The following is a 27,128-nucleotide window of genomic DNA, read 5'->3' as shown; positions in this document are numbered from 1 at the left end:
TCTGAATGAGGCGTAAACAAAAATGACGCGTCCAGTTCGACCAATCAGCAATAACCCCATTGTTGAAGTGTTGTACACATGGCTAGACTTTTTCCACTCAAGGTGATACCTTCAAAGATGATCACACTGTGTGTGATATTTCTCCTCCTTAAACAAATGGGTAAGTCAAATTGTTTTATTTCTCTGCTTGTGTGATGTGTACCATAACATGTTTTATTGGGTACTGATATTACAGTCGATTTCAGGCAATCCACCTAGAATGATAACATTTTTAAGTATGTGCTGTCTAATATATGTGAGTAGCAAAGCAATTCATGTTGTTGTTGTGTGTGTTATAGATCATGTTCCAGCTGTAGCACAATCCTCAGCCATTCGTCTCATATCACCCAATGTTGGAGACACATTGACTTTGCACTGTTTCTATGAAGGTGACATGGCAGTAACATTCTCCTGGTACAAGCAACCCTTTGGAAATATTCCTCGCGTCATGTCAACATTTTTTTTGAAGTATGATAGTGGCGCTACATTCTACCATGAATTTAAAGGTAACCCTCGCTTCTCAGTGGAAAGTGACGAAGGAAAAATTTACCTCAGAATCTCAGACATGGAACTCTCTGATTCAGCTTTATACTACTGTGGGAGCTCTTATGGAAACAAGCTGGAGTTTGGAGAAGGAACCATTCTCATTGTGAAAGGTACAGAGAGAATTCTTATTTTCAGATAGTTAAAAATCTTACATTATACACAGAGTGTAGAATAATAGCTAAAGGAAATTGAATTATTGTGACAATCAAATGTCTAATCTAATAAGTATAATACACACAAGAAACACAGAAATCCTTCAGTTTAAGCTAGAGATATCTGTTTTGCATTTGGTGAGTCTCAAACCACTGCAACTGTCTATCTCACTCTTCCGCATCTGCAGTGAAAAGTGACAGAGCTAGAGCTGTGTTTGTCAGACCATGAGACAATTCACGAAAATCCGTCTTCTCACAAAATCTAGTGCAGTCTAGTGCATGGAGGTATATATGGAGACTGTTTACTGCCAAAAATAAGGGGTTAAATACGTTTAAAAAATATATATATATATTATATCTCTCAGACAGAGGACAGACACTTCAGAGCAAACTTCCTTATGATCTTTGTGGGGGGGGACTATATGTTGTTCCATGTAGTGAATATGTTATTCAATGTGTTTGTATGTGCTAATAGCAGTAAAGCCAAGTACAATTTTCAATCAAATAAAAATGTTTCATATATTTTGTGGGATACTTCAAGGGGTCTTAAAATTAAAAATCAAATAGCAACATGATCCTTGGTATAACCTTCTTAAAACAATTCCGTTTAGCTTAGTAGAATCCCCCACCCCCTCCCCCGACTTAGACAGGGCTTAGACACTTTAGTAAAAAAAAGAAAGGGGTTGTAAAAAAATGTCTTCTTATGGGTTAAGTATTGTCATAATGAGATTCTATCATTATTCAACAAATGTTAGGTAGGGATGTTTTGGATATTCAAAGGATTTACTGACATCGGCATTGTGCCAAGAAGCCGTGCGGCCTGGCGGGATCGTGTTTCGGAGGACGCACGGCTCTCGATTTACGCCTCTCCCGAGTCCGAACGGGAGTTGCAGCAATGGGACAATGCTGTAACTACCAATTGGATATCACGGAATTGGGGAGAAAAAGGGGTAAAAAAAATGTAAAATAATTTTTAGGTAACCCTCGCTTCTCTGTGGAAAGTGACAAAGGAAAAAAATCACCTAAGGATCTCAGACATAGAACTCTCTGATTAAGCCTTATACTACTGTGGGAGCTCTTACTGAAACAAGGTAGAATTTGGAGAAGGAACCATTCTCATTGTAAAAGGTACAGAGAGAATTCTTATTTTCAGATAGTTAAAAATCTTAGATTATACACAAAGAGTGTAGAATAATAGCTAAAGGAAATTGAATTATTGTAACAATCAAACGTACATAAAAGGTTGATGTCCTCTAATTAGCCTAATAGACAAACAAAACATACAAATCCTTCAGTTTATGCTAGAGATATCTGTTTTTTTGCATTGGATGAGTCTCAATCCACTGCAACTGCCTATCTTGCTCTTCCGCATCTGCGGTGAAAGGTGACAGAGCTAGAGCGGTGTTTGTCAGACCATGAGACATTCTGAAAATCCGTCTTCTCACAAAATTGTCTGTAGTGTTCGATCGGTTTGGCCTACAAACTGTTATGGCCTACCCCTCTATGGAACGATGGGACAATACTGTAACTACCAATTGGATATCACGGAATTGGGGAGAAAAAGGGGTAAAAAAATGTAAAATAATAACAAAAATAAAAAATATTTACTTATTTTCAGGTTCAGAGTCCAACAGTAAGACAGTTGTACATCAGTCTGTGTCTAAATCAGTCCAGCCAGGAGACTCTGTGACTCTGAACTGTACAATACACACTGAGACCTGTGCAGGAGAACACAGTGTCTATTGGTTCAGACATGGCTCAGGAGAATCCCTTCCAGGAATCATTTACACCCATGGAGACAGGAGTGATCAGTGTGAGAAGAGCTCTGAGGCTGGGTCTCCTACACAGAGCTGTGTCTACAACTTCCCCAAGAGAAACCTCAGCCTCTCTGATGCTGGGACTTACTACTGTGCTGTGGCCTCATGTGGGGAGATACTGTTTGGGAACGGGACCCAGCTGGACATTGACCGTAAGTGATACTTCTGACATTGTGTTTTGTTATAATCTAGATTGCAGGCAAGGTGTCATTCAGTTACTTTTGTTTTTCTCTTTCATACAGAAATCTTTGTTTTCTGTATCATTCAGATATATTTTGTTTTTCTACATCATTCAGATATCTTTTGTTTTTCTATACCATTCAGATATCATTGTTTTCCTATATCCTTCAGATATCTTTGCATATGAGAGAAGAAAGTTTGACTCTCAGATCAGGCCGAGTCTTGTTGGTGTCTCTAACATTGTCATAGCTTTATTCCTCAGTGTCTCAGTGTCTTGATCCCTATTTGATATTTCACAGATGGTTGTAAGGAGGACCATCTTCTGTTCATGTATTGCCTTGGTGTAGCGTTGGGTCTGTGTGTCCTCCTCATCATTGTCCTTACTTGTGTTTTGTACAAGATGAGCAAGTGCATAGGTAAGCAATATTATTGTGCAAGATACAGTATGCTTATCAATTGTTGGTACAGTTACATTAGTTGAAATGTTTTGGTCAAAATTGGTCATAAAGTCTCTTCATTGTAGGATGATGATGATAATGATTATATTGATTAATGTGTTTGATTAAAAGGAACGCACCCTCAGCCATGTGCTCCAACAGTCCCCAGTCATGATAACCAGGTAACCTGACCTAACACTTGTTTAGCTGTTGCTGAATCAATGTGTTTTTCCTTCAATCAAAATATGAAAATATACATTTTATTAGAAGTTTTCTTTCACAATACCACAATGTTTAGTCTAATACCAAATATTGGATTTTCATTTTTGTTATTCCTCTTAGGATCAAGAGCCTGATACTCTCCATTACGCCGCTCTGAACGTCGTCCACCAGAAACCAAAGGCCGGGAGACATAGGAGCGCCATGGAGACAGACACTGTGTACTCTGTTGTGAGACTCCAAAACATGGACTGAAACGTGAAGTTTTCCTCTTTAATAACCTGAATTGATTTTGTATGTTCTACACTGTATGCATAATTAGGGGTTTTTCAGTGTGTTATAATGACTTGTAATCTGCCAAGCTCATTTTTACATTGACACTGTTGTTCAATTTTGATCAAATAAAACATTAAACTGCTTTCATAAAGAGGAATTGCTTGATTAGCATTCATATTTTTGTCGTTACAGATTCAGCGTGCAACAACCATCTCAAGCCTATGCTCAATGTAAAAATATGGTTAGTTGCATATTAACTGTAAATATGTATCTATTGCTGGTGTTTTAGCCTCTCAAACTGTCTTCTTTTAGCTGTATCCTGTATCGCAGCTCTCTGTGGTGTTCTGACTGCCCTGAATAGATTTTCCACTCACGTAAACTCAACTCTAACCCCCAGCAATGACCGTTAATCCTAACCACACTCTCTCTTTACACACCTCTGTGCATCCAAACAACAAAGATCCATTTCACTAAGAACACAATTCTGCCTCTCCATGACAGTGGCGTTCAGACTTTTTTTTCATGAGCATGGCCTTACTTCTATTACAGCATATTGGATGACTGTCATTCACCCAGTTCAATGTAACAGCGATTGGTTTAGGCAATTACATGGTACTCAAATTGTCCCTATACCCATCATGAGGTTGCTACAACCTAGCCTATGAATGAAAGTTTACAACGTAGGTGCGCACAGATTGAGAGACAAATTTGAGGTGATGGACAGTGACCCATGGACAGACAGTGACATTCAATACGCCTTGCACACTCTTGCCTTCATCTAGCTGAACAAGGAGAAAATCATTAGTCCAACAGTTGCAAATGAGAGTTTCTATTGGACATATTAAAGTATGTTAATCCCCTTTTTGTTCTGTTTGCTACCATTTAAGAAACATTTTTCAACAGAATTGCTTGTGGACTTCAATGCACAACACATCAGCTGTATGTGACAAGGGGAAAAAACCTTTCCAAGCCAAACTGCTACACACAGCCTACATCGTTATTAGCTAAAGTAACACCATAGTCAGCATAGCTAATAGAATTAACGCGTTAGTAAACTTTCTACAATCATGGAGTAACGTTAGTGTACAGTCAGTAAGCAGTTACCAAAACCAAAAGCTTACCTTGACTTGGAAGATTGGAAGAGTTCCAGTATTGTATTGGATAGTCATAGCCAGCTAGCTAACATAGCATCCCGCTGTTTGAGCAGGGTGTATCAGTAGGCTAAACTAGCTAGTTGCATTTGCTAGCTATGTAAGTGAAACTGAAAAGTGAAGGGGGAAAAAATCCTTCATTTTGGAAGAAATGTATTTGTTCAAAACTGTTAAACTCTTGTCTTTCTCTCTTTGAGTCAACTACTCACCAGATTTTATGCACTGCAGTGCTAGCTAGCTGTAGCTTATGCTTTCAGTACTAGATTCATTCTCTGATCCTTTGATTGGTTGGACAACATGTCAGTTCATGCTGCAAGAGCTCTGATAGGTTGGAGGACATCCTCCGGAAGTTATTGTAAATACTGTGTAAGTCTATGGATGGGGGTGAGAACCATGAGCCTCCTAGGTTTTGTATTGAAGTAAATGTACCCAGAGGAGGACGGAAGCTAGCTGTCCACCAGCTACACCATGGTGTTACCCTACTGAGTGCTGTTGAAGCTACTGTAGACCTTCTTCGCAAAATACTATGTTTTAATCAATTATTTGGTGACATGTGATTATATTTAGTATAGTTTTATCTAAAAATTATAACTTTTTAAATGTTTTTATTTTTATGAAATCCACTGAGTTGGATGGTCATCCCCTTCCTCCACTGAGGAATCTCCACTGCTCCATGAGATAAGTAAACTAAAAATAAACTTCTTAGAGGAATATACTTTGAACAGAATTGATATGGTTGAGAGACTCATTTCAAATATGACAATGTTCCCGTAGTAACTGAGCAGTTTTCACAAACTATTGACAAAATGTGAATATGTATAAGTGCCCCTTGCAGAACTGCAATCCATTTCTTTTTCAACAGGGAGCGGCAGTAAACATGGAAGTCCCCATAACTGCCTCAACAGTAGAGTTGGCAGCAACTTGTAGAAGTGTTCAAAATGTCCACAAATTTGATGACGTATCATTAACAGCGTGCTTTTCTGTGATAGTTCATATGTCTAGCCGGAATAGCAGTCAAACTTATGCCAAAAATGTAAATTACTACTAACCTCAACATAGTTATAATAATGTGTAGCTTAGTAACAAGGAGCAACAATCACTCAAAATGAAACAGGTAGTAGAGTGATTTGTATGATGAAGACAATGACTCATTTGTTGGAGTGTGTAGTTTTGTAATTGAGTTCCACGCAGTCTTTGCATGAGTAAGGCACACAACCTATTTTTTCAAGTCATATCTCCAATGAAATGTCTTGACCTTCTTTTAGACGTGTTGATAGCGTGACACCCACACACAGCTAACAAGATCACAGGTACTTGCGGTCTGCTCTATGTACGAGGCCTTATCTAGGCTTTGGTCAGGCCTGCTGGCCTTGTACACACAGGACCCTCCTACCTGCTATCTGTGTCTCTGTGGTTTTTAGCAGGATGTCAATCTGTTGTTTTCACATTTGTTACTGTTGTTCATGTTGCTACTGACTGCTTGCAGTCACAACAAACCAGTTCTTTATGAAGTTACTCGCATATATATAGTTATCTGAAATCAGTAACAAACTGCAAAGAACTGGTAATGAACTCTATTTGAACTCTCCAAGTTAAGCATCTCATGTCATGTGTAATACAGAACCATCTATTCTATAGCTATGGGATCAGGGGAAGGGCCATTTTAGGATGATGTCATGGGAGAACTAGTACGTTCTCAATCAGACAAGTGTTCTAGGACTACTGCAGGGTTCTCTGTAAGGAGACCAATAGAGGAGGATCCTCCTTCTGATAGATTGCCTCCTATGAGAACCACACCAAACAGAGAGTTATATAGAGTGGATAAAGTGTGTCATGTGTATTAGTTACATTAGGTTCAAATCAAATGTTATTGGTCGCATACATATATTTATCAAATAAAATAAAATAACATTTTATTAGTCTTCACTTGTGCCGAAAACAACAGTGAAATGTGAAATGCTTACTTACGAGCCCCTAACCAACAGTGCAGTTTAAAAAAAATAAGGATAAGAATAAGAGATAAAAGTCACAAGTAATTAAAGATCAGCAGTTAAAAAATAACAATATATACAGGGAGGTGCCGGTACAGAGTCAATGTGTGGGGGCAACAGTTAGTTGAGGTAGTATGTACATGTTGGTAGAGTTATTAAAGCGACTATGCATAGATGACAAAAGAGAGTGGCAGTGGTGTGGAGAAGAGGGGGGGGGGGCAATGCAAATATGCTGGGTAGCCATTTGACTAGATGTTCAGGAGTCTTATGGCTTGGGGGTCGAAGCTGTTTAGAAGCCTCTTGGACCTAGACTTGATGCTCCGGTACCACTTGGACTATTTAGCAGATGTTATTGCGGGTGTAGAGAAATGTTTGTCTTCCTAGCTCCTTCAGTGCAGTAATATTTAACAATACACAACAATACACACAAATCTACAAAGTAAAATAATGGAATTAAGAAATATAGAAATATTGGGACGATTAATGTCGGATTGCGGAGTATAAATATGTATATATGATGGGATGTATAGACAATATGGACAGTATATGGATAGAATATGTAGTATACCGGAAGAATAGTATATCTCCAGCAATAGTTCATTAGGATAGGCCTTGACTAGTATACAGTATACAGTGCATTCGGAAAGTGTTCAGACGCCTTGACTTTTTCCACATTTTGTTACGTTACAGCCTTATTCTAAAATTGATTAAATTGTTGTTTTTTCCTCATCAATCTACACACAATACCCCATAATGACACAGCAAAAACAGGTTTGTGGAATGTTTTTCAAATTTATAAAAAATGTAAGACTGAAATATCACATTTACACAAGTATTCAGACTATTTACTCAGTACTTTGTTGAAGCACCTTTGACAGCGATTACAGCTTCAAGTTTTCTTGGGTATGATTCTACAAACTTGGCACACCTGTCTTTTGGTAGTTTCTCCCATTCTTCTCTGCAGATCCTCTCAAGCTCTGTGAGGTTGGACGGGGAGTGTCACTGCACAGCTATTTTCAGGTCTCTCCAGAGATATTCAATCAAGTCTGGGCTCTGGCTGGGCCACTCAAAGACATTCAGAGACTTGTCCCGAAGCCACTCCTGCGTTGCCTTGGCTGTGTGTTTAGGGTTGTTGTTCTGTTGGAAGGTGAACCCCAGTTTGACATCCTGAGCGCTCTGGAGCATGTTTTCATCAAGGATCTCTCTGTACTTTGCTCCATTCATCCTTCCCTCAATCCTGACTAGTTTCTCAATTCCTGCAGCTGAAAAATATACCCACAGCATGACGCTGACACCACCATGCTTGACTGTAGGGATGGTGCCTGGTTTCAGACGTGACACTTGCATTCAGGCCAAAGAGTTCAATCTTGGTTTCATCAGACCAGAGAATCTTGTTTCTCATGGTCTGAGAGTCCTTTAGGGGCCTTTTGGCAAACTCCAATTTACTGAGGAGTGGCTTCCGTCTGGCCACTCTACAATAAAGGCTTGATTGGTGGAGTGCTGCAGAGATGGTTGTCCTTCTGGAAGGTTCTCCCATATCCACAGAGGAACTCTGGAGCTCTGTCAGAGTGACCATCGGGCTATTGGTCACCTCGCTGACCAAGGCCCTTCTCCACGATTGCTCAGTTGGGACGGGCGGCCAGCTCCAGGAAGAGTCTTGGTGGTTCCAAAATTCTTCCATTTAAGGATGATGGAGGCCACTGTGTTCTTGGGGACCTTCAATTCTGAAGAAATGTTTTTGGTAACCTTCCCCTGGTCTGTGCCTTGATACAATCCTGTCTCGGAGCTCTACAGACATTTCTTTCGATCTCATGGCTTTGTTTTTGCTCTGACATGTACTGTCAACTGTGGGACCTTATATAGACAGGTGTGTGCCTTTCCAAATCCAATCAAGTCGTAGAAACATCTCAAGGATGATCAATGGAAACAGGATGCACCTGAGCTCAATTCCGAGTCTCATAGCAAAGGGTCTGAATGCTTATGTAAGTAAGGTATTTCTTTTTCCTCTTCTTTTTTTGGTTTTCGCAATGTCATTATGGGGTATTGTTTGTAGCTTTTTATTGAATCAATTTTAGAATAAGGCTGTAACGTATCAAAAAAAGTCAAGGGGTCTGAATACTTTCAGAATGCACGGTACATATGAAGTGGGTAAAACAGTAAGTGAACATAACTTAAAATGACCAGTGTTCCATTAATAAAGTGAGCAGTGTTCCATGACTAGGTACGTACTGTAGGGCAGCAGCCTCTAAGGTGCATGGTAGAGTAACCTGTTGGTAGCCGTCTAGTGACAGTGACTAAAGTTCAGGGCAGGGTACTGGTCGGGGGCCGGCTAGTGGTGACTATTTAACAGTCTCATGCCCTTAATTAACCTCTTATGGACAATATCCAATGGTAGCGCCTGGCGCGAAATACGAAAAACCTTAAAAAGGCTATAATTTCAATTTCTCAAACATATGACTATTTTACACCATTTGAAAGATAAGACTCTCCTTTATCTATCCACATTGTCCGATTTCAAAAAGGCTTTATAGCGAAAGCAAAACATTAGATTATGTCAGGAGAGTACCCTGCCAGAAATAATCACACACCCATTTTTCAAGCTAGCATATATGTCACAAAAACCAAAACCACAGCTAAATGTAGCACTAACCTTTGATGATCTTCATCAGATGACACTCCTAGGACATTATGTTATACAATACATGCATGTTTGTTCAATCAAGTTCATATTTATATCAAAAAACAGCTTTTTACATTAGCATGTGATGTTCAGAACTAGCATACCCACCGAAAACTTCCGGTGAATTTACTAAATTACTCACGATAAACGTTGACAAAAAAGATAACAATTATTTTAAGAATTATAGATACAGAACTCCTTTAAGCAATCGCGGTGTCCAATTTTAAAATAGCTTTTCGGTGAAAGCACATTTTGCAATATTCTGAGTAGATAGCCCGGCCATCACGGCTAGCTAATTTGACACCCACCAAGTTTGGCACTCACCAAACTCAGATTTACTATAAGAAAAATTGGATTACCTTTGCTGTTCTTCGTCAGAATGCACTCCCAGGACTTCTACTTCAACAACAAATGTTGTTTTGGTTCGAAATAATCCATAGTTATATCCAAATAGCTCCGTTTTGTTCTTGCGTTCAGGTAACTATCCGAAGGGTGACGCGCCGGCGCGTTTCGTGACAAAAAATGTCAAAATATTTAATTACTGTACTTCGAAGCATGTCAAACGCTGTTTAACCTCTTGGCGTTCCCCTAGGATAGGGAGCGCTACAGCAATTTTTGAAAAAAAATCGTGCCCATTTTAAATGGCCTCCTACTCAAACTCAGAAGCTAGGATATGCATATAATTAATACTTGTGGATAGAAAACACCCTAAAGTTTCTAAAACTGTTTGAATGGTGTCTGTGAGTATAACAGAACTCATATGGCAGTCAAAACCCCGAGACAGATCGAAACAGGAAGTGGAATTCTGAATTGCGGACTCAACTTCATCTCGTTGCCTATAAATCACACCGTGAGCAAAGGTTCATTGAGCACTTCCTATTGCTTCCACTAGATGTCCCCAGTCTTTACAAAGTGGTTTGAGTCTCCTACTGTTAAAACTAAATGAATGAGACGCTGTTGAAATTGGTCACATGAGGAGGGCCATCACCATTATGACGCCGGCTCGTCCCCCTCGAATCTTATTGGCTCTCTTGTTGAGAGCTACATTTTGTTATGCTAATGGTGATAGGATTTTTTGCTGGATGTCCGAGGCCGCACAGGGGTTAAAATACATTTTTATGCTATTTTTCTCGTAAAATAGCGATAATATTCCAACCGGGTGACGTTATTTTCATTCATAGACTGAAAGAAAAACATGGAGTCATCTCGTGCACGCGCACTCCAGTGTCATTGTTCCCTGCTTGACCACTCACAAAAACTCCTGATGTTTTTTGCCCAGAGACTGCAGAGACGTCATTCCACTTTCTGGTGCCTTCAGAGAGACAATGGAAGCCTTAGAAAATGTGACGTTACAGCAGAGATGCTGTATTTTTGATAGAGATGCCCTAGAAGGAGAACAAATTGTCAGACAGGGCACTTCCTGTATGGAATCTTCTCAGGTTTTGGACTACTATATGAGTTCTGTTATACTCACAGACACCATTCAAACAGTTTTAGAAACTTTAGAGTGTTTTCTATCCAAATCTACTAACTATATGCATATTAAAGTATCTTGGCAGGAGTAGTAACCAGATTAAATCGGGTACGTTTTTTATCCGGCCGTGAAAATACTGCCCCCTATCCCAAACAGGTTAATGAGAGTCTTGTCTTTAAAATGTTGTAAAATAGTCATATGTTTGAGAAACTGAAGTTATAGCATATTTGAGGTATTTGTATTTCGCGCCACGCGATTCCACTGGCTGTTGACTAGGGTGGGACGCAAGCCCAGTGAAGTTAAACAATGCCACCTAGACCAGGGAAGTCCAGAATTTCCCTGAATTTAGCGGCATCCATCATCACTTCAATTCTGACCAGTTTCCTAGTCTCTGCCAATGAAAGACATCCCCACAGCATGATGCTGCCACCACCATGCTTCACTGTGGGGATGGTATTCTCAGGTTGATGAGAGGTGTTGGGTTTGCGCAACGATATAGCGTTTTTCTTGATGGCCAAAAAACTACATTCTAGTCTCATCTGACCAGAGTACCTTCTTCCATATGTTTGGGGAGTCTGGCTACCCTTCCGTAAAGTCCATCTCTGTGGAGTGTACAGCTTAAAGTGATCCTATGGACAGATACTCCAATCTCCGCTGTGGAGCTTTGCAGCTCCTTCAGGGTTATCTTTGGTCTCTTTGTTGCCTCTCTGATTAATGCCCTCCTTGCCTGGTCTGTGAGTTTTGGTGGGCGGCCCTCTTTTGGCAGGTTTGTTGTGGTGCCATATTCTTCCAATTTTTTAATAATGGATTTAATGGTGCTCCGTGGGATGTTCAAAGTTTCAGATTTTTTGTTATAACCCAACCCTGATTTGTACTTCTCCACAACTTTGTCCCTGACCTGTTTGGAGAGCTCCTTGTTCTTCATGGTACCGCTTGCTTGGTGGTGCCCCTTGCTTAGTGGTGTTGCAGACTCTGGGGCCTTTCAGAACAGGCGTATATATACTGAGATCATGTGACAGATCATGTAACACTTAGATTGCACACAGGTGGACTTTATTTAACTAATTATGTGACTTCTGAAGGTAATTGGTTGCACCAGATCTTATTTAGGGGCTTCATAGCAAAGAGGGTGATACATAAGCACGAACCACTTTTTTGTTTTACATTTTTTGAAACAAGTAATTTTTTTCATTTCACTTCACCAATTTGGACTATTTTGTGTGTGTCCATTACATGAAATCCAAATAAAAATGTATTTAAATTACAGGTTGTAATGCAACAAAATAGGGGAAACACCTAGGGGGATGAATACTTTTGCAAGGCACTGTACATTATGATAACAGCATGATCTACTATATAATGGTTCTATTCTCCTGTGGAAGAAAACACTCTACAAAAGACATGACTGTTCAGACTGTACACCCACTACAATGACCTGACAGTCAGTGGAACAGTTACAGGCAGAAGTTCCATGGAAAAAAAGAACAAAGATCACAAAGATCAGAAGGCGACACCTAGTACAGTGACCTATTACTTCCAAGAAAGCTTAATATAATGAAATGCACAAACAAACTGAATATTAGCTGTAAGGAAAGTTAAATGGCAGTTTCTTGTAAAAAAAAATATATATATACTGTATTTATTTAATGTTGACACATTTATCTGATTGCCCTGACGTTTGGCCATCTGTCCTCCCTTCAAAGATATTGAAATTGTCACGCCTGCTCCCGCTCTCCCTCTCTGGCACTCAAGGGCGCCAGACTGCCTTCATTACACACACCTGTCACTATCTTTACGCGCACCTGTGCTTCATCACCGGTCACCAGCACACGCAGCAGGGCGTCATTGGACTCACCTGGACTCCTTTAATTTGTTGATTGCCTTCCCTCTTTCTGTGTGCTTCCCTGTGTGTTCCCTGTATCAGCATTGTTGTCATTTCCGTTTCCCCTGTCCAGACGCTGTCCGTATTCAGTTCCTGTTCTGTTTCATGTTCATTATTCATTAAATGTTCACTCCCTGTACCTGCTTCTTGTCCCCGGCGTCTGTCCTCACAGAAATAGAGGAAGGCCAGCTATTATTTTTTATGACAATCTATCAGCAATGCTTATTTATTGGGCATTTAATTGATCTTTACGAATGTACATTGCATAGAGAACAGAACAGCGCAAACTGGCTCTAACCAGAATTGAAAGACATTGAGACTGGTGTTTTGCAGGTACTATTTAACGAAGCTGCCAGTTGAGAACATGTGAGGCGTCTGTTTCTCAAACTAGACACTCTAATGTACTAGTCCTCTTGCTCAGTTGTGCACCAGGGCCTCCCACTCCTCTTTCTATTCTGGTTAGAGCCAGTTTGAACTATTCTGTGAAGGGAGTAGTACACAGCGTTGTACGAGATCTTCAGTTTCTTGGCAATTTCTCGGACGGAATAGCCTTCATTTCTCAGAATAGAATAGACTGACGAGTTTCAGAGGAAAATACTTTGTTTCTGGCCATTTTGAGCCTGTAACCAACAAATGCTGATGCTCCAGATACTCAACTAGTCTATAGAAGGCCAGTTTTATTGCTTCTTTAATCAGGACAACAGTTTTCAGCTGTGCTAGCATGATTGCAAAACGGTTTGTAATTATCAATTATCCTTTTAAAATGAAAAACTTGGATTAGCTAACACAACGTGCCATTGGAACACAGGAGTGATGGTTGCTGATAATGGGCCTCTGTACACCGATGTAGATATTCCATAAAAAATCTGCCGTTTTCAGCTACAGCAGTCATTTGCAACATTAGCAGTCTAAACTGTATTTCTGATCAATTTGATGTTATTTTAATGGACAGAAAATGTGCTTTTCTTTCAAAAATAAGGACATTTCTAAGTGACCCCAAACTTTTGAACGGTGGTGTATATAAACAAAATAAAGTATTTTGTTATATTTTCACCTGTCAGCATTAACAAGATTCCATCAGCAAACAGCATATGATTCAAGAAAATCTTCCCACAATTGTAGGTCCCAAGGTCCTCTTGCCATGTGGCAGAAATGTTGAGGTGAAATGTGTTTTTGCCAGCCAACACAGAGAATCACCCATCATCAAATTCGTTGTAGAATTGCACATCACTCTCGTACTTTGACGATTTAGCAATGTATTGAAGCACAGTGCTGGTGGTGAGTTTGTACCACATCATGTAGTTCATGTTCTCACTGGTCATGTGGAAATCAATAGCCACATTGCCTCCTGGAAAGAAGCAGGCTGAACAATGATTAGTATTTTAGATGTACCTGAATTAAAATAATACATGTACAATGTTGCAAACACATGTACCAAATATAGTAAAGAACCTGTAATGTATGTTTAACAGTTATAAGATTAGTAAATTGAGCTAGATGTTACTTACAATCTTTCCAGATGAAAAGAAAGATGAAGAGTTGGTCCATCTTGCTTGTTCCTTCAAGTGATGATATTGACCTGTGTGAAATGCATTCTCTCTACAGAAGAGAAAGGAAACTTGTGTTTGCTTTCATTGGTTGATCTCCGGTACCATCTGATCTGGATGTTCAAATTTGATTGGCTCATGAATGCAACAAACGCTGTACATTCAAGTTGTTGTACAGCTTGAACATGTGTTGCACAACTTTATCACATTGCAAGTTTGAATGACTCTGTTAATTGCACTTTTTTTTACTGAATGTGACTGTGTATTTATCCTTTATAAGACATAAATACAGCTCATACGGTCTACAATATCTCATACACAATTTATTCTCCAATGTATGGACAGATATAAGCCCTCCCATCATATAAATATGAGGAGGCTCTTTCTTCTTGTCCCAGATGATGATGATGATATTTTACATCACACTTAAAACTGTCATGTGTGTGGGGCAAAGTACTTCAGAAGTCTAGGTCAAATGACCCAATAGACAGTTCAGTTGAATATATATACAGATATCAAGCTGCCTCATTGAAAATAGTGGTCTACTGTTGCTAAAATGGACAACTTGAAGAGCAAGTATAGAGTATGTGATACAACTGACTGACACCACTGAGACATCCTGCTGGAAACCACATAGAGAGAAAGAGAGAGAGAGAGAGAGATTCTGAGAATGAAGGAGAAAGATAGAGAGAGAGAGAGAGAGACTCAGAGAATGAAGGAGAACGATAGAGAGAGAGAGAGAATGAAGGAGAAAGATAAAGAGAGAGAGAGACTCAGTGAATGAAGGAGACAGATAGAGAGAGAGAGACTCAGAGAATGAAGGAGAAAGATAAAGAGAGAGAGAGACTCAGAGAATGAAGGAGAAAGATAAAGAGAGAGAGACTCAGAGAATGAAGGAGAAAGATAAAGAGAGAGAGAGAGACTCAGAGAGAGAGAGAGAGAGAGAGAGAGAAAGAGATGGTCCTGCGCAAAAGTCCAGCAGGCCTCACCAAAGTGTAGCTAGTTACAACCTCGTGTTTTGTTCATAGCAGAACAAAGCTTACCTTTAAATAGGTTGCTGTGTATGTGAGGGGGTGTGTCACATGCAATAAGTAGGCAGAAGACATCATTTAAAAAATAACACTACAACAGAATGAGGCCTGACTAAAGCCTGTCCTCATTCTGTGGTGCTGGCTGTTGTGCAACTTTCACTATGAGTAGATCTATTGCAAGAGGCCTAAATCATTTACCGTAACATGATGTGGTACTGCTAGACTTCACATAACTAAGTAAACTTTGACCTACACATTTGTGTTGAGAGGTCCTTGTTGCACTAAGGTGCTGTTTCACTCCAAAGGGTGTGAACAATAACAGGGCCCTAAGGGACAAAGTAGAGAGTAGTGTGGGTGCAGGTCAGTCTTCCTGTGTTAAATGTCTATAAGAGGTTAGTTTCCATCAGTGGAAAGTTACTGCAACACCACCACCTTCACCACAAAGCTTTGTAAACAGACCATAATGTCTGAGACAGTTAAGAGCATCCGTCCGTACAACGCGCCATATCATCATAGTATGCATTGAGTTCACCTGATTCAAATTCAAACAGTTGGAAACACTTTATTTTTCTTTACCACAAGCAACTAGTTTACTGTTGCTAAAATGGGCACAACAAATACAATAAAAATAATAATAATCTGTCGCTGTGCCCTTGAGCATGGCACTTAACCATAAGTGGCTGTGAACCCACTCCCTGCGGGTGTCTCAGGGGGAGTTGGGGTTAGTAACAAAATAACATTTCCATTACACACTTGTGTACTAAGACAAATATAAGCACCCCCCTAATTATTATTATTATTATTATTTAAAAAAAAATGTTTGTCAGAGAAGCAATGCATTCTATTATTTCAACTTTGAATAACAAAAAAGCTATGACCACTGTTTTCATCACATTTGACTGCTTATGCATTCATAGATAGAGTTAATGAAGATAGAACTAGTTATTAAAGAGTTATCTAGTATAAAAGGATCATTGGTTCATTCATCCAGTTCTACTGTCTAATTCCAGCGTACACCACTGTCTCCATGTGACCTCTCTGTCTTCTAGACCTGTTCTTCTTGTTGCTCAGATTCAGAGCTACGTAATGGAGACTGTTTCCATCTTGGTCCTGTGAAGCACAAAATAGCATTGTTGACATTCAAATATTTTAAATGTAGTTTATTTTACCCACAATAGTGAAGTTGGTTAAAGACAGGCTTCACAATAGACTTCAAACAATATAAAAGTATTTCTGCTTACCCCTGCATCTGACTGGGTAACTGCAGGACCTCTGGTCTGAGAGACGAGTCCTGAAAAGAATGACACAAAAGATTAGGATACTTCTACTTCTTCCACTGCTGAAACAACAACAAATGGTGACATCAATGTAGCAAGGGATAGTAACTCACCTCTGCACTGCACACATGTTGTCTTGTTCATCTTATACATGATGCAAACCAGGACAATGATCAAGGTGAACGTGACACCTAATGCTACACCCAGGCAGGACACCAAGACAAGAGGATCTGTTCTATGGTCTGTTGAAATTCAAACAGTAATAGAAGAAACCAGAATAGCAAGTAAGTGTATGTTCTACACAGTAGACTATACAGTAGATATAAAATAAAATATAAGCTGTATCATATACCCTCAATGTCCAGCTGGGTCCCGTTCCCAAACAGTATCTCCCCACATGAGGCCACAGCACAGTAGTAACTTCCAGCATCAGAGAGGCTGAGGTTCCTCTTGGGGAGGTTGTAGACACAGCTCTGTGTAGGAGACCCAGCCTCAGAGCTCTTCTCACACTGATCACTCCTGTTTCCATGGGTGTAAATGATTCCTGGACGGGATTCTCCTGAGCCACGTCTGAACCAATAGACACTGTGTTCTCCTACACAGGTCTCAGTGTGTATTGTACAGTTCAGAGTCACAGAGTCTCCTGGCTGGACTGACTCAGACACAGGCTGCTGGAGCACAGACATGCTGTTGGACTCTGAGTCTGAAGACAGAGAGAGAGAGACTAAAGTAAGACTAAGATGTGTTGGTGAAATACATGAAAGGCCATGTATTCATAACTAGCATTTGACGTAGCAGTCATACGAACATACCAATATACAGGGCCACCCATTTTGAAATTGAAGAAGCAAATATTTAGTCACCTTTGACAATTAAAACAGTTCCCTCTCCAAATGTGAGCTCATAGATGTCTGTAGTGGAACAATAGTATGTAGCTGAGTCCCCTGGCTCTGTCTTGGATATGGTCAAGTTACAGCTGTAGTGTCCTCTCCTCACACCCAAACGTTTGGTCTCAGTAAAGTCCTTGATAAAGTTGGTGGAATAATAACTATCTTGGCCAACATAAAGAGATGATGCCATGTAGAGTGGTTTCTGTCCAAATATCTGCTTGAACCAATTAAATCTGATCACCGACACATTCGGACAAAAGCAAGTGAGAGTCACAGTTCCTCCCAGCTCAGTAACCATCACAGGGGTTGGTTGGATTACGTTTGTTTTGGTAAAAGCACAAACTGTCAAAGCAAACAAACAAAATGGATCAAAGACAAATACATGGATAAACCATTTCCACTCGTTACAGACAGAACATTCTACTTCACCTATCATATTCAAACTACATACTATAAATGTAGGAACTCAATTAAAATGTCTTACACTTACCCAAGTTGATGTAAAACATAAATACTTCTCTATTCATCATTGTAACATTAGTCCCTTCTGCACTGTATAGTGTGTGGGTCTGACAGTGGGGCACTTTACATGCACCCTATATATGATGGCACTTTACATGTACCTTTCATGCAGTAGGAGGGAACACTGAAAGGAGAGATTTTATTGGCTGACTACAATCTTAGAAATGTGTCCTCTGGCTTACCATAGTTTGAGCTTCCCGGGAATTACTTTTTAAGAAGACATTATTAAGCAATTTAATTACATTTTTATTTTACCTTTAATTAACTAGGCAAGTCAGTTAAGAACAAATTCTTATTTTCAATGACGGCCTAGGAACAGTGGGTTAACTGCCTTGTTCAGGGGCAGAATGACAGATTTGTACCTTGTCAGCTCGGGGATTAACCACTAGGCTACCTGCCGCCCCAATTCAGTTACCTGATCAAGACACTCAAATATTTGCTTGATACTCCTGCATCTTTTTTAGAGAAATTAAACATTTTGTGAAATTATTTCTCTTTTGATGTTTGGACAGGAAACCGTGAATGATCTCTGGTGCTGCTAATACTACCGACCCAACCCAGCCCAGCCCAAGGGTTAAGGTAATCCATAATGTCAATTTACCCACCACTGCATAAAAGCTGCATTCCTGGCTGTTGGTTTTCATCATAAGGCTCCAACAATATATACTAATATTAGTTGTAAGCGCAATAGCATTGAATAATATATGTTGGCTTAATTTGTTTGTTACCCATACCTTCTTTTTTTTCATGAAGGAAGAGTTGACAAAACTATTGAGACACTCAATCTTTATCTGCACTTTGTCCTCTAATTATATGCTTTAGGGTTGTTAAATGTTTTCAACACGAGACCCAAGTGATAAATTGACTGTCCTCCCATGACCCAAATCGTCCTCCAATGACCCAAAGTAAGCAGAAATAGTGTGTGATTATAGATGTATTCTCATAACTCAGGACCCATAGTTCAAGAAAACCTGCACAGTTTAGGGTTTGGAAAATGATTTTAGCTTGTTGTATGTATTCTTGACATACTTTGCACATCTAACTGAATGGCAGGGGTCTGGTGTTCAGATGAAGAGAGAGAGGTGTGTAAAGACCCCCTACGCCCTCAAATCACTCAGGTATTTACTCTTCCACACAGAGAGAGAGACAGAGACACACAGAGAGAGAGAGAGAGAGAGAGAGCGAAAGAGAGAGCATAAGGGACATTTTATCCCACAGTGTTAGTCTATGAGAAGCCCAGTGATGTTCACCTCAGCAGGTCTCACTCTACACTGAGCTGCTCCTTACTGTCACTCACACCACAGGAAGTGATGCGTACCCTCACTGGCCCCTCCTCTACTTCAGACCTCAATCATATTCTCCTTATAAGGTGCTTTTCGGAATAGGGGGCTGTGATTAGTGCAAAGTCAAGACAGGAAATACTAAGGGAAGAAAAACATAATGACAAAGGCTATTTTGGCTAAACTCGTCATGTGTCTTTAGAAGTGATCAATACAATGCAATTGTCTACTGATGGGTACTTTGCCCCTTAGGGTCACCCTATAAAAAAATGACCAAATCTCTAACACACAACAGAGATCTAAGTTAATGTTGAGGCAAATGTTTGTGCATATTTTTTTGTCATAAAGTTAATTTTATGAAAATCGCTATTTAGCAAGTTAGCTGACTAGCTAACATTAGCCAGCTAGCTTGCTATTGTTATGACATGAGAATGAATTTGTTATTCGTGTTGTTTAATGTTTTAGGGACTCCTGTGAAATCCAGCAAACCAGGCTGTCGTTTTGTGAAACAGTGGATTTAAAGAATATAGCTAGCTAAAGCATTTACTGCATATTGAAAGTACAATTGTGTTAGCTTGCCTTGCTTATATTTTATATTTATAGTGGAGGATGAAAATAACTGTATGCCTATGGATGTGTAGCTAGCAACAGTATGTAGCCAATCTGTGTATGGACCCTAAAATATTTGTTATGACTATTAGTTCAGAACCTATCTATGAACCTCAGCTATCCTAGTTGTTGTATCAACTTCAAGTCTGAATGGCATTAATGAAGCATATGGATTGAGTAGAATATAATAACTTTATTGTGCCAAGGATGCAAGTCCTGTATACATGTACTGTAGTTATTACCACGCAAAAGATCCCCACATTGTAGCTTGTACATTGAATATATTCATTGATCATGTACTCTTCCTTGGCAAATAAAGGTGCATTTCAGGTTTGAATCTCTGTGAGACATTCTTTTTCAGTCATATCCAATACCAGGTGTATCAAACTCCATTCTTTGAATGATGTTGTGTCTGCATGTATGTATTACAACTATACACTTCAACAGTGTTTACCACTCCTGCTCATGGGACATCAATGATTACACATAGTAACTATGCAATAGACTAGAAACAAGATTTAAGTAAAGGCTGATTTGTAATTCATATATACACTGCTCAAAAAAATAAAGGGAACACTTAAACAACACAATGTAACTCCAAGTCAATCACACTTCTGTGAAATCAAACTGTCCACTAAGGAAGCAAAAGTGATTGACAATAAATTTCACATGCTGTTGTGCAAATGGAATAGACAACAGGTGGAAATTATAGGCAATTAGCAAGACACCCCCAATAAAGGAGTGGTTCTGCAGGTGGGGACCACAGACCACTTCTCAGTTCCTATGCTTCCTGGCTGATGTTTTGGTCACTTTTGAATGCTGGCGGTGTTTTCACTCTAGTGGTAGCATGAGACGGAGTCTACAACCCACACAAGTGGCTCAGGTAGTGCAGCTCATCCAGGATGGCACATCAATGCGAGCTGTGGCAAGAAGGTTTGCTGTGTCTGTCAGCGTAGTGTCCAGAGCATGGAGGCGCTACCAGGAGACAGGCCAGTACATCAGGAGACGTGGAGGAGGCCGTAGGAGGGCAACAACCCAGCAGCAGGACCGCTACCTCCGCCTTTGTGCAAGGAGGAGCAGCAGAAGGACTGCCAGAGCCCTGCAAAATGACCTCCAGCAGGCCACAAATGTGCATGTGTCTGCTCAAACGGTCAGAAACAGACTCCATGAGGGTGGTATGAGGGCCCGACGTCCACAGGTGGGGGTTGTGCTACAGCCCAACACCGTGCAGGACATTTGGCATTTGCCAGAGAACACCAAGATTGGCAAATTCGCCACTGGCGCCCTGTGCTCTTCACAGATGAAAGCAGCTTCACACTGAGCACGTGACAGACGTGACAGAGTCTGGAGACGCCGTGGAGAACGTTCTGCTGCCTGCAACATCCTCCAGCATGACCGGTTTGGCGGTGGGTCAGTCATGGTGTGGGGTGGCATTTCTTTGGGAGGCCGCACAGCCCTCCATGTGCTCGCCAGAGGTAGCCTGACTGCCATTAGGTACCGAGATGAGATCCTCAGACCCCTTGTGAGACCATATGCTGGTGCGGTTGGCCCTGGGTTCCTCCTAATGCAAGACAATGCTAGACCTCATGTGGCTGGAGTGTGTCAGCAGTTCCTGCAAGAGGACGCCTGCGTCCCACCTAGTCAACAGCCAGTGGAATCCCGTGGCGCGATATTCAAATACCTTAGAAATGCTATTACTTCAATTTCTCAAACATATGACTATTTCACACCATTTTAAAGACAAGACTCTCCTTTATCTAACCACACTGTCCGATTTGAAAAAGGCTTTACAACGAAAGCAAAACATTAGATTATGTCATCAGAGTACCCAGCCAGAAATAATCAGACACCCATTTTTCAAGCTAGCATATAATGTCACAAAAACCAAAACCACAGCTAAATGCAGCACTAACCTTTGATGATCTTCATCAGATGACAATCCTAGGACATTATGTTATACAATACATGCATGTTTTGTTCAATCAAGTTCATATTTATATCAAAACCAGCTTTTTACATTAACATGTGACGTTCAGAACTAGCAGACATACCGCAAACTTCCTGTGAATTTACTAAATTACTCACGATAAACGTTCACAAAAAACATAACAATTATTTTAAGAATTATAGATACAGAAGTCCTTTATGCACTCGCTATGTCCGATTTTAAAATAGCTTTTCGGTGAAAGCACATTTTTCAATATTCTGAGTCGGCCATCACAGGCTAGCTATTTTGACACCCACCAAGTTTAGCCCTCACCAAACTCCGATTTACTATAAGAAAAGTTTGATTACCTTTGCTGTCTTCGTCAGAATGCACTCCCAGGACTTCTACTTCAATAACAAATGTTGGTTTGGTTCAAAATAATCCATAGTTATATCCAAATAGCGGCGTTTTGTTCGTGCGTTCAAGACACTATCCGAAAGGTAGATAAGGGTCACGCGCACGGCGCATTTCGTGACAAAAAAATTCTAAATATTCCATTACCGTACTTCGAAGCATGTCAACCGCTGTTTAAAATCAATTTTTATGCTATTTTTCTCGTAAAAAAGCGATAATATTCCGACCGGGAAACCCTGTATACGTTCAAAGAGAGAGAACGTAAACATGGTGTCGACCCTTGCACGCCCCTCCATTCTCATTGTCCTCTGATAGACCACTTACAAAAGGCGCTAATGTGTTTCAGCCTGGGGCTCCAAAGCAACCATTCAAATTTCTGGCGCCTTCTGAGAGCCTATGGGAGCGTTAGAAAATGTGACGTCATGCCAGAGATCCCCTGTTTTGGTTAGAGATGATCAAGAAGGCCATGAAATGGTCAGAGAGAGCGCTTCCTGTTTGGAATCTTCTCAGGTTTTGGCCTGCCAAATGAGTTCTGTTATACTCACAGACACCATTCAAACAGTTTTAGAAACTTTGGAGTGTTTTCTATCCAAAGCTAATAATTATATGCATATTCTAGTTTCTGGGCAGGACTAATAATCAGATTAAATCGGGTACGTTTTTTATCCAGCCGTGAAAATACTGCCCCCTAGTCATAAGAGGTTAACAAACACGCCCCCATAAAGAAAATGAGAATCAAAACAGGTTCAGCCCCTGGTTCGCCTGTGATCTTACAGAGTTACTCCACCTCAAGAATTGCATTTGGCGAAAGGCTCGGCACACGCATACTCAGGCTGACTGGCTATCGTTAGTTACTTTAAGAGCAGTACTCTTTCTGTGGATCTGACCCCAAGAAGTTCTGGAAAATGGTTAAACTTGACCACAAAAAATCATCTGGGTCACATGGTTTAGACCCTTTCTTCTTTCACGTTGCTGTACCTATCGTCGCCAAGCCTGTCTCTCCTTTCTGGGGAGGTTCCCATTGCTTGGAAGGCAGCCACAGTTCATCCTTTATTTAAAGGGGGAGATCAAGTTGATCCTAACTGTTATAGGCCTGTTTCTATTTTGCCCTGTTTATCAAAAGTGTTGGAAAAACGTGTCAATAATCAACTGACTGGTTTCTTGATGTCTATAGTACTCTCTCGGGTATGCAATCTGGTTTTCGCTCAGGTTATGGATGTGTCACTGCAACCTTAAAGGTCCTCAATGATGTCAACATTACCCTTGATTCTAAGAAATATTGTGCTGCTATTTTTATTGACTTGGCCAAAGCTTTTGAAATGGTAGACCATTCCATTCTTGTGGGCCGGCTAAGGAGTATTGGTGTCTCTGAGGGGTCTTTGGCCTGGTTTGCTAACTACCTCTCAAAGAGTGCAGAGTCAGAAAATTTGCTGTCTCAGCCACTGCCTGTCACCAAGTGAGTGACAGGCAGAGCTTGAGGTAGTCACGTCATACAAGTACTTGGGAGTATGGCTAGATGGTGCACTGTCCTCTCAGCACATAAAGCTGCAGGCTAAAGATAAATCTAGACTTGGTTTCCTCTATCGTAATTGCTCCTCTTTCACCCCAGCTGCCAAACTAACCCTGATTCAGATGACCATGCTACTCATGCTAGACTACAGAGACATAATTTATAGGTCGGCAGGTAAGGGTGCTCTCGAGCATCTAGATGTTCTTTACCATTCAGCCATCAGATTAGCCACCAATGCTCCTTATAGGACATTTCACTGCACTCTATAATCCTCTGTAAACTGGTCATCTCTGTATGCCCGTCACAAGACCCACTGGTTGACGCTTATTTATGAAACCCTCTTAGGCATCACTCCCCCCTATTTAGATATATACTGCAGCCCTCATTCTCCACCCACACTGCCAGTCACATTCTATTAAAAATCCCCAAAGCACACATCCCTGGGTCACTCCTCTATTCACTTCACTGCAGCTAGCGATGGAATGAGCTGCAAAAAGCACTCAAACTAGACAGTTAGGGTTAGTCTTGATTCAAAGACTCAATAATGGACACTCTTACTGAGTTGTGGCTGCTTTGTGTGATGTATTGTCTCTACCTTCTTGCCCTTTGTGCTGTTGTCTGTGCCCAATAATGTTTGTACCATGTTTTGTTCATCTACCATGTTGTGTTGCAACAATGCTGTGTTGTCATGTGTTGCTGCTTTGCTGTGTTGTCTTAGGTCTCTCTTTATGTAGTGTTGTATCTTGTTGTGATGCGTGTTTTGTCCAATATTTATATTGTTTTTATTTTTAAACCCAGGCCCCCATAGGAGGCCTTTTGGTAGGCTGTCATTGTAAATAACAATTTGTTCTTAATTGACTTGCCTAGTTAAATAAATAAAAAGACTAAGGTTCGGGTTGGTTAGGGTTTGGCTAGGCTAGGGTTACAGCTAGGACTAGGGTTAGGGCTGAGATTAGGGCTAGAGTTAGGCTAGAGTTGGAGTTAAGGGTTAGGGTTGGTGAACAGTTAGTTTGAACATTGTTGCGTACACCTCTTGGAGGGAACGCAAGACCCCGCTACATTTCAACTCCCTGTGAAGTGAAAAAAGTATGTGATCGTAGGTGTGGGGATGGACAACAGAGGCAGAGAATACCGTTTACAGGGAATTTATTATTCCTAACACACGATAATGTGGGGGAAAACAGGCTGGACGGAACTAAAGCAAAGAAAGTAAACATTAAGGAATCCCCTCTCCCACCTTACCTGCCTTCTAACCTAACCTTTAGCACCACCTGGCGCGCTAACCAAAATACAGGGGGTGGTCCGCCCAGGTCTTACCTAGTGTGCATAGACAGATTAAATGCTACGGGTTACATATGCCCGCAGGCCTCTTGCCTAAACACTTCCAAAGTGCATTCCCCTTCCCCCCCCAGGAGCAAATGAAAGAGAATAATTTACCAATACTCTAATTGTGAAATTTCAATAACCACAAACACTAAGTCCTATTGTCATACACATACATCTGAAGGAGAAGCTACAAAATAATATCAGAAAAACTTTCACTGACCACCACAACAACCAACACAGGACAGAAAAAAAGCTCTCTGACATTGGAACACTGGCTTTTATCAAGCTGGAGAAGAAGTTGGTAATTGAAGAAACAGCTGTATCCCCTGACGAGAGGGAGGGGTCAGAGCTCGAATCAGCGATGGGGCCGACCAATCAGCCGCTTTAGGAATCCAGGAAGGCATTTCCTGAAATAGACACACATACAAACCTAAAACAACACAGAAACTGGGGAACGTAACAACATGTGCAATCCATCTGTAGGGTGAAGCCTTGTGATCCTCTATGAACCCCACAAAACCCAAACACCTATATCAGTGGTATTATATTCTGTGTAGAAAACAATGGATGGTGTCCACCCCATCTTGATTTAGTGTTTGGTCCTGTCCACTCTGTTTTAATATGTCCTGAGTGATTGTGGACAATGTAGAGGGAAACAGAAGACACATAATTGTTCGTAAGAGCCTTATCTTTCAGGGACGGGGTCATAATATTTTTTAACTTAAACCGTTCAAATGATTGAGACACATTTGTAGAAAGAAAACAAAAAATGCTCTGTTTATTACAACTGCAACTCGCAGCTACCGTAGGTTACTGATATAACCCTAGTTCTATGAACCAAGAGCAATTTGTACATTTTATTTCAGATTTTTTCTCATGACCCCATTTTTAAATCAGGGGACAGACATTACATGGGGTCGCAACCTTCAGTTTAGGAAACACTGACCTATATGAACCCAACCGAACCCAAACACCTATCTCTATTTTGATTCAACACAAATATGCTACATTTCTGTTTTTAAACTCCACATAAAACATCTGTGTATATTCTGCTTTCTGTAAATAGACATTGTGGTCCAATACCAACTACCACGCCCCCTACCAATGAAATCCCCTTTGATCTCACTGTGATCTCAGCGTGAATAAAGAGGTGTTCTCTGATTCACAACCAGACAGCAGAATAGATTTACACACAGAATGGCAAGACCCTTCCAACAAGCTCTACTACTCTATGGATTGAGTAAGTAAGCTACTGTTAAATCTATCATGGAGACAGAGAAAGATTGACTGCATTCATCAAGTATAACCAGAATGTTCAGTGCAGCACTTCTTCCTCATTTCTAACATGTACATGTGATATCACCGATTACAGTCATTAATGTTGGACTTTGTTCTATCTGTTTCAGGTTTGGTCTCTGTGTTGGTTTCTCAGTCTCAGACTATGGTGGTCTGTACTGGGGATACCATCACCTTGCAGTGCTCCAATGTTACAACGGTTGTGGGACACACAGCATGGTTCAAGCAAGTCAACGGATCAGAGCCTGTGTGTATCTCGTCTATGTACGGCTTTAATTCAACACCTGATCTCCACAATGGGTTTCAAAGGAGACATTTTGAAATGTTCAGCAACCACACCGCTATCTTTCTCAAAATCACAAAAGTGGAAATAGCTGACTGTGGCCTGTATTTCTGTGGATTGTTTCCACATAGCCGCATGTTCTTTGTCAACGCAACATATCTAAAAGTTAAAGGTACGTTTTCAACTATTTATCTGCCGTTTGATACATTTGAACATTTTTATCAACCTTGTCAGGAGTTATGAAACAAAGGCAAACCATTGATGGACATATTTTTTAGCATTATAATTTTGAAAAAGAATACTTCTCTATTATTACTAATTGCAATGCTATTTAATTGGTTCAAGTAGAGTTTTGGACAGAAACGCCTCCTC

The 27,128-nt window shown here is 40.4% G+C and overlaps 2 protein-coding genes across 3 annotated transcripts; one reads left to right on the top strand and one right to left on the bottom strand.

Annotated features, from left to right (window-relative positions):
• The first annotated feature begins 112 nt into the window (after nt 1-112).
• Nucleotides 113-3,823, top strand: LOC115198320 (immunoglobulin alpha-2 heavy chain-like). 2 transcript variants are annotated; one of them, XM_029760212.1, is made up of 6 exons: nt 113-160; nt 339-695; nt 2,356-2,706; nt 3,034-3,150; nt 3,304-3,353; nt 3,514-3,823. In XM_029760212.1, the coding sequence occupies exons 1-6, from the start codon at nt 118-120 to the stop codon at nt 3,643-3,645; spliced, it is 1,050 nt and encodes a 349-aa protein (XP_029616072.1). In that variant the 5' UTR covers nt 113-117; the 3' UTR covers nt 3,646-3,823. The 2 variants fall into 2 exon arrangements, with proteins under 2 accessions (XP_029616072.1, XP_029616071.1); XM_029760211.1 differs by lacking the exon at nt 113-160 and having other exon boundaries at nt 179-695.
• A 12,135-nt stretch (nt 3,824-15,958) lies between these two features.
• LOC115198324 (immunoglobulin alpha-2 heavy chain) lies at nt 15,959-18,163 on the bottom strand. The gene is made up of 6 exons (XM_029760215.1): nt 18,080-18,163; nt 17,563-17,931; nt 17,052-17,402; nt 16,813-16,941; nt 16,664-16,713; nt 15,959-16,532 (listed from the first exon to the last, which is right to left on the bottom strand). Exons 1-6 carry the CDS (start codon nt 18,117-18,119, stop codon nt 16,416-16,418), a joined length of 1,056 nt encoding a protein of 351 aa, XP_029616075.1. The 5' UTR covers nt 18,120-18,163; the 3' UTR covers nt 15,959-16,415.
• Between the last annotated feature and the right edge of the window lie 8,965 nt (nt 18,164-27,128).

Source organism: Salmo trutta, chromosome 8 (genome assembly GCF_901001165.1).
Source record: "Salmo trutta chromosome 8, fSalTru1.1, whole genome shotgun sequence".
Lineage (NCBI taxonomy): Eukaryota > Metazoa > Chordata > Actinopteri > Salmoniformes > Salmonidae > Salmo > Salmo trutta.
Note: the sequence above shows the minus strand (reverse complement) of the source record. Positions and strands in the feature narration are given on the sequence as shown.

Excerpts from the sequence above, each read along its gene's own strand:
- LOC115198320 (XM_029760211.1), top strand. The coding sequence starts at position 209 with ATGTTTTATTGGGTACTGATATTACAGTCGATTTCAGGCAATCCACCT. Across the intron at positions 2,707-3,033 it reads GACCCAGCTGGACATTGACC|ATGGTTGTAAGGAGGACCAT; the intron begins GTAAGTGATACT and ends GATATTTCACAG. Across the intron at positions 3,151-3,303 it reads CAAGATGAGCAAGTGCATAG|GAACGCACCCTCAGCCATGT; the intron begins GTAAGCAATATT and ends TTTGATTAAAAG.
- LOC115198324 (XM_029760215.1), bottom strand. The coding sequence starts at position 18,119 with ATGATGAATAGAGAAGTATTTATGTTTTACATCAACTTGG. Across the intron at positions 16,942-17,051 it reads GACCCAGCTGGACATTGAGG|ACCATAGAACAGATCCTCTT; the intron begins GTATATGATACA and ends GAATTTCAACAG. Across the intron at positions 16,714-16,812 it reads AACATGTGTGCAGTGCAGAG|GACTCGTCTCTCAGACCAGA; the intron begins GTGAGTTACTAT and ends CATTCTTTTCAG.